A 7,822-nucleotide genomic window follows, 5' to 3' on the forward strand; every position below is an offset into this window, starting at 1 on the left:
TTACATGCGGACCACATGCTACATTGGCAGGTACTTTGTAGGGCACCATACATACGGACCACATGCTACATTGGCAGGTACTTTGTAGGGCACCATACATGCGGACCACATGCTACACTGGCAGGTCCTTTGTAGGGCACCATACATGCGGACCACATGCTACATTGGCAGGTACTTTGTAGGGCACCATACATGCGGGGTTAGAAAACGGGTGTGAGAGAGAGAGAAAGGAAAGGTGAGAGAGATAGAGAAAATGGAAAAAGTAGAGAGAGAGAGAGTGAAATTTAAGTAGGGATGAAAGTAAGAGTATGAGAAAGAAAGATAAATAGAGAAAGATGAGAGAGAGAGAGAGAGAGAGAGAGAACGAAAATATTTCAATTAGAGAAATTAATTTCTCAGCAAGATTTATATTTCCTCTCTCTCTCTCTTCTTCCTCTTTTTATTTATCTCTTTCTTCACTCTCTCTCTCTCCCTCCCATTTAGACATTTCTTTTTCTCTTAAGAGAGGGAGAGAGAGAGAGAGAGAGTAAAAATGAAAAATAATGGAGATAAAGTTACCGTAGAGAGTGAGTGAGAGAGAGATAGATAACCCGTATATCCTCTTAATCTATCTTGAGTTCTCTCTCTCTCTCCTTCCTTTCTATCTCTTTCTTCCCTTTCTCCCTATATTTCTGTGTCTATTATTTACAGTTTAGAAAAGGGAGAAGGAGGAGGAGGAGGAGGAGAAGAAAAACAAAACAAATACCCCAGGTACATCTAAAAAAAAAACAAACATTAATTAATAAGAAAAGATTTCTTTCTTCTTCTTCTTCTTCTTCTTCTTCTTCTTCTTCTTCTTCTTCTTCTTCTTATTCTTCTTCTTTTTTCCTCTTCTTCTCCTTCATTTTTCTTCCTTTTCTTTTTCCTTTTCTTCTTCCTCTTCTTATTCTTCTCCTCCTCCTCCTTCGTCTTCTCCTTCTTCTTATTCTTCTTTTTCTTCTTCTTTTATTTCTTCTTGTAATTGATTAATAAAGGGAGCTTTAACTGCTAAGGCCTGAAAGAGAGAGAGAGAAAGAGAGAGAGTGAAAGGAATAGACAGAGTGTTAGAGGAATAGAGAAAGAGAGAGGGAGGGGAGAGATAGATAAAGAGAGAGAGAGAGAGATAGATAAGGAGAGAGAGAGAGAGAGATGACAATGTGTCTGAATTGTTAATGACGTATGAAAAACTTGAAAATGAAACATGAACGTGATAATGTGTAAGACAGAGAGAGAGAATAACAATGAAAGAAAGAGTGAGAGAGAGAGGGAGAAAGAGAGAGAGAGAATTGTATAATGTGTAAGACAGAGAGGGAGAGAATGTTGGGAATTGGATTATACTCATTATGTGATGAAGGTTCTTGCAGAGGAAAATGGAGGGAGTGAAATAGAAGATAAGAAAGACAGAGAGAGAGAGAGAGAGGGAAAGAGAGATAGTGAGAGGGAGTTATAGAGAGAGAGAGAGAAATGAAGAATGTGTTTATGGTAGTGTGAGAGAGAAAAGGGGGATAGAGACAATGAATCTAAATATGTGGAAGAGAGAGAGGTAAAGAGAGAGAGAGAGAGAGAGAGAGAGAGAGAGAGTGAGAGTAGGAGCGAGAAAGTTTTAGATAACACTTCAGTCGATCATTTAAGACCGGTTTTAGCGTCACCTATGTTAAGCTACGCCGAGCAAGGTCAAAAATGGATGGGTGACTTCAGTACTATATTGGTAGTTATTAGGAAACAGGAATCATTAAAAGGAATAAAGGGAGAACTGGCTCCAGTCTTGATTTTAAATCATTACATGAAAGTAAAATCCAAAATCAAATCAATAATAATAATAAACTGATTATTAAAGAAATTAGGTAGGTAGGTACATAGGTATTCTTTAACCACGATCGAATAAACTACGGGCTGAAAAATTCCCGGAGGGACGGGCCCAGCTTGTTCTTCTTCTTTTTTTTCTTCTTCCTTCTCCTCCTCCTTTTCTTAACACTCTTCTTCCTTTTTCTTCTCCTCCTCCTGCTCCTCCCCCTCCTATATAATTTCTTTTGTTCTATTCCCAAGACATTCTCTTTGTCCTTCTGTTTGGCCGATATTGTTTTCTTTATCCCGAGACCTCTTTGTTCTTTTCTTTCTCTTTGGTGATTATTTTTCTTCTTTGTATTTTTTTTCTTATGTTTCTTCTTTTTCTTCCTCTTTTCTCTCTCTCTCTTTCTCTCTCTCTCTCTCTCTCTCTGGTGCCCATTCTTCTTCTTTGTATTTTTTTTTCTTATAGTTTCTTCTTTTTCTTCCTCTTCTCTCTCTCTCTCTCTCTCTCTCTGGTGCCCATTCTTCTTCTTTGTATTTTTTTTTTCTTATAGTTTCTTCTTTTTCTTCCTCTTCTCTCTCTCTCTCTCTCTCTCTCTCTGGTGCCCATTCTTCTTCTTTGTATTTTTTTTTCTTATAGTTTCTTCTTTTTCTTCCCTCTTCTCTTCCCCATGTAGGTACTTTTGGGAAGGGCTTAGATTTTTGGAATCATCTCGTCCTTCTTTGTCGTCTATCCTTTTCTATTTAATGTAGGTCAGGGAAAAAACCTTAGCCTAGCCTTTTAGCCTGGAGTGTAGTGCGTCTGTTTTACAAGTGCTGGATCACGGATCCAATAAATTGAGGAGCTGGGTGCAAAAAGGGCAATAAATGAAAATCATCAAACTGAGATAGGTATACTTTAAAGTTTTCAATTTTTCATCAAAATATTCAAAATCCTTGAAAAGTATGTTTACAAAAAACGCTGTAACTCATCGAAAAAAAAGTTATCACTGCAGTTCAAACGCTGGAAGATAGAGCGCACCACGTTCTATTAAAAAAAACCGTTTTACGACAAAAAAGGGTAAAATCCATATTTCCCTTTTTGCACCCAGTTCCTCAATTATTGCCCGGGGAGGATTTTATCCTAAACGTATAAGGTTCGTTCTTGGAACGACTAGCTTTCTCCTATCCTGTCCCCCTTCTCTCTGTAAGCTCTTCCACTCAACCACTAATCTCGATTAGTCTGTTTGTCCCCATAGAAGGACTTATCCAAACCTGGTCGACCTATAAATCAGTAAAATATAAACGCTGGAAGATAGAGCGCACCACGTTCTATTCAAAAAACCGTTTTACGCAAAAAGGGCAAAAATCCATATTTCCCTTTTTGCACCCAGCTCCTCAATTATTGCCCGGGGAGGATTTTATCCTAAACGGATAAGGTTCGTTCTTGGAACGACTAGCTTTCCCCTATCCTGTCCCCCTTCTCTCTGTAAGCTCTTCCGCTCAACCACTAATCTCGATTTTCCTTCTGTTCACAGGTATCTTGGTTGAGGAGACGTAACATTCACGAGCTGCTCACTGAAAATATTTCAATTAGAGAAATTAATTTCTCAGCAAGATTTATATTTCCTCTCTCTCTCTCTCCTTCTCTCTTCTTCTTCCCCTTTTTATTTATCTCTTTGTTCACTCTCTCTCTCTCCCTCCCATTTAGACATTTCTCTTTCTTCTAAGAGAGAGGGAGAAAGAGAGGGAGAGAGAGAGAGAGAGAGAGAGAGAGAGGAAAAATGAAAAATAATGGAGATAAAGTTACCGTAGGGAGTGAGTGAGAGAGAGATAGATAACCCGTATATCCTCTTAATCTATCTTGAGTTCTCTCTCTCTCTCTCTCTCTATCCAGCTCTCTCTTTCTTCCCTTTCTCCCTATATTTCTGTGTCTATTATTTACAGTTTAGAAAAGGGAGAAGGAGGAGGAGGAGAAGAAGGAGAAATAGAAAACAAATACCCCAGGTATACATCTAAAAAAAAACATTAATTAATAAGAAAAGATTCTTCTTCTTTTTTCTTCTTCTTCCTCTTCTTCATCTTCTTCTTCTTATTCTTATTTTTCCTCTTCTTCTTCTCCTTCTTTTTCTTTTCTTCTTTTTTCTTCTACTTCCTCTTCTTCTTCTTCTTCTTTTTCCTCTTCTTCTTCTCCTTTTTTTTCTTTTTTTTTCTTCTTCTTCTTCCTCTTCCTCCTTCTTCTTGTTTATAGTGGATTGACAAAGGGAACTGTAACTGCTATGGTCTTATCGTCCCGAAATCGAAGAGAGGACAGGATAGGAGAAAGCCAGCCGTTCCGAGAACGAACCTTATCTGTTTAGGATAAAATCCGCCCCTGGCGGAACTCGAACCCACGAACTGGCGCTTACAATGTAGACGCGGAACCCTCCAAAAGCGAACCAGGCTGTTTCAATTCTTGTACCTTTTGATGTAAAGGGCACTAGAATTTAATAGAAACTTTGTTATTTGTTTAGTTTTTTTTTTGTTTTGTTGTTTTTTTTTTGTTTTTTTTTTTTTTTTTTTTTTTTTTTTTTTTTTTTTTTTTTTTTTTTTTTTTTTTTTTTTTTTTTTCAAAACTTTTGCAAAGAAAACAACAATAAACAATAATAATTTCTGTTCTCCTCACTAGGGAAAAGGAAATAATTAAAAACAGAAGAAAAAAAGGGATTTTCTTATTTTTTATTTAATTGAGGCGATTTATTCAAGAAGGGAACATCAGCTCGGAAAAAAATGTCTTGTTCCATTATACTAGGGACTTCTATTCCTAAGAATTCTAACTATTCTATTCTTTCCTAAGAATTCTGTTCTATCTAGGTAATCTATTTATTTATTTTTTTATGAACAAAAATTCTCGCTCTCAAGTCAGACTGAAACAAATTTTGACGAGTCAGATGTTTAGAATTGTTGCTTCAGTGCTCCTCGACAGCCAGTATTTTGTTCATAAATTCATAGTTCATTTTTGTTCATGGCTCTTCACAACGTTATTATTATTATTATTTACTCTTTATTGTTTATAATTACATGTACACAAAATACACAAAAATTACAAGCAAGGGGCGAAATTATTGCCTAAGGCAATCTCTACCATTCAACCCTAAACGTTCCGCATTAGGAGAGCCGCGTTTTGCTCATAAAGGGTCCCCTTTCATAAAAGAGTTCAAGTATTTATTTCCTGAGGCGCTAATTTGTTTCTTTGCACTTCCTTCGATCTCTCTGTTGTTGTCCCCCCTATTCTTTTTAATTTTATCTTTACCTCCTCTTTCTATTTCTTTATTCTCAATATTCCGCTTTCCTCCTTCTCCTTTTCTACTCCCCTAATTTTCATCTTCTTCTTTATTTTATGTTCTTCTTCTTCACACTCCTTCTTTCTTTTTAGTCCGTCCTTCCTTTATTATTACGATAGTAATAAAAAGGTATAAGGGACGGACTATTGTATTCGCTTCGGTGTCGTCTGTCTGTCTGTCACTCTGTCAGTCCGTCTGTCAGTCTGTCCCCATAGAAGGACTTATCCAAACCTGGTCGACCTATATATCAAATTAAAGGTCTTTTTACCAAATGTATTGTAAGAGTATGTTGACATTAGGTAACATTGAAAGTGTCAAGGAAACTATCTGCAGGCAATCTTCTGTAATCTTCTCTTAGTTTCTCTCTACTGTGAGAAACTAGTTTCTCAACATTATGTACTTGAAACTGTACATCAGGTAAACGATATTTATTTTATTTAAATGTAAAAAAATTAACTAAAATTTAGTGTAAACTTTACTTGGAAAAAAGAGGTTTGACAGAGGGATCTGTAACTGCTAAGATCTTATGATCCTGAAATCGAAAGAGAAGGAAGACAGGATAGGAGAAAGCCAACCGTTCCGAGAACGGACATTATTCCTTGGGGATAAAATCCGCCCCGGGCGGGAATCGAACCCGCGGCCTAGCGCTTACAAGGCAGACGCGCCACCAACCAAACTAACTAGGCTGACAACTTCGACTTTGGTAATTCACGTAGCCATGGATTTCCAATATCTTGGAGACAGGTGGAACACATTTACCCACCAGCTGTCAAACTGTTTATAACTCGTAAACAAGGCCTAATGTGACGGAAAGAACAGATTGGCGCGGAGGGTTAGGTTGTCCTTTCTTTATACCAGAACCGAAATTAGTGCGTGCCGAAAGTCAGTTCTACGGGCGTTTTGTTAATTAATACGTGTGCTAATATTATTAGTGATTTATTGTTTAATAATTTGTGAACTAACAAAACAGTTAAGTGATTTGATAGGTTTAACAGCAAAAAAGATGAATGTCCAGTTTCACCCCTGTACTCTCATCTTTATTGATGTTTTTTGTTTGACCTTCGAATACAATTTTAATTTTTAAACTTTCCCTACAAGTGCTTATGTTTCAATTCGTTAGGTTGCGCGCAAAATATCTTGACGACTCCACTTCTGAAACTTATCCGGGTGAAATTTCCAGAACATTAGTGAAGAAACTCATAAAAGTGCCGAAAAAGAAGAAGAAGAAGAAAGAGAACAGAAAAGAAGAAGGAGGACGAGAAAAGGAGGAAGTGGAAAGAAGAAGAAGAAGAAAAAAAGAAAGAAGAAGCAGAGGTGCAAAGAAGAAAAGGAAGGGGAAGAAGAAGAAAAACAAGGTAAACAAAAAGAGGAAGGAAAAAGTAGAAAAGGAGAAATATTAGACGAATGTAAAGGAAGAGGAAAGAGAGGAGAAGAAGATGAAGAATTCAGAAAAAGCAAACTGCAATTTAGACAACAATTTCAGTACTGTTCTTTTTTTGCTTATGTTTCAATTCACCATAGGATAGGTATATGCTCAACAATATTTTCCACCGATTAGCGAAAAAAAAAAAAATAATAAAATCCCAAGTGTTAGCATTTAGTAATAGCGTTTCAAAGTTTAAAACGCGATTTTCTCGAAATGAGAAAAGGTGGACTCCCATCTTTTTTCCCGTGGGGTCTTCATTTTCTTTTGAGTTTCTTTCTTATCCCTGACCGATAGCCGATAGTTAGGATTACAAAGAAACGATACGGGATTGTATTGTTGTGGTGTTTTGTTTGTTGTTCTTGTTCTTTGCTTGTTCGTGGTTCTTATTCTTTGTTTGTTGTTCTTGTTCTTTGTTTGTTGTTGTTGGTGTGGTTATTGATTTGATGGTGTTTTTATTTCCTGTTTAACTGCAATATGTCTAGGAATACTAGTTCAGTTCAGTAAATTAAACGGTCAAACTTTCTTGACTTGGCGGGGCGGAGCGCTACCGCGCTCCTTAATGACATTCTTCATTTGCCAACTATCATACTGTACAATGTTGTGGTTTTCTAGACTTGAAGTTGGCATCACGTACCTTGTTTTGTACTGGACGTTTCGCGTCTAAATTCCAAACCCGTCTTCAGCAGATTGTCACAATAGATCAGTTACGCTTAAGATTGTATTGTTGTGGTGTTTTGTTTGTTGTTCTTCTTCTTTCCTTGTTCGTGGTTCTTATTCTTTGTTTGTTGTTCTTGTTCTTTGTTTGTTTGTTTGTTGTTGTTGTTGTTGTTGTTGTTGTTGTTGTTGTTGTTGTTGTTGTTGTTGGTGTTGGTGTTGGTGTTGGTGTTTGTTGTTGTTTGTTGTTGTTGTTGTTGTTGATTTGATGGTGTTTTTATTTCCTGATTAAATGCAATATGTCTAGGAATACTAGTTCAGTTCAGTAAATTAAATGACATTCTTCATTTGCCAACTATCACACTCTACAATGTTGTGGTTTTCTAGACTTGAAGTTGGCATCACGTACCTTGTTTTGTACTGGACGTTTCGTGTCTATAAATTCCAAACCCGTCTTCAGCAGATTGTCACAATAGATCGGTTGCGCTTACTTGGGTGATGTTTCAAAGTCATAGAGCAGAAAAAATGAGGACCAACGGAATTTTTCTTTTTCTCCTACGACTTCTAGAGTTACGCTTACTTGGGTGATGTTTCAAAGTCATAGAGCAGGAAAAATGAGGACCAACGGAATTTT

General features: G+C 36.9%; 1 protein-coding gene across 1 annotated transcript in view; it reads left to right on the forward strand.

Moving 5' to 3' along the window:
* LOC103518753 (DNA-dependent protein kinase catalytic subunit-like) overlaps positions 1-7,822 on the forward strand; it is a gene marked incomplete at its 3' end in the record, with an annotated part of 20,185 nt that overhangs the window by 3,028 nt on the left and 9,335 nt on the right. The window contains exon 3 of the mRNA XM_008483835.2: positions 3,324-3,342. Coding sequence (XP_008482057.2) covers positions 3,324-3,342 — 19 coding nt within the window. The remainder of the gene's footprint in view (positions 1-3,323; positions 3,343-7,822) is intronic.

This window comes from Diaphorina citri, unplaced genomic scaffold (genome assembly GCF_000475195.1).
Source record: "Diaphorina citri unplaced genomic scaffold, Diaci psyllid genome assembly version 1.1 scaffold2343, whole genome shotgun sequence".
NCBI classification, from domain to species: Eukaryota; Metazoa; Arthropoda; class Insecta; order Hemiptera; family Psyllidae; genus Diaphorina; species Diaphorina citri.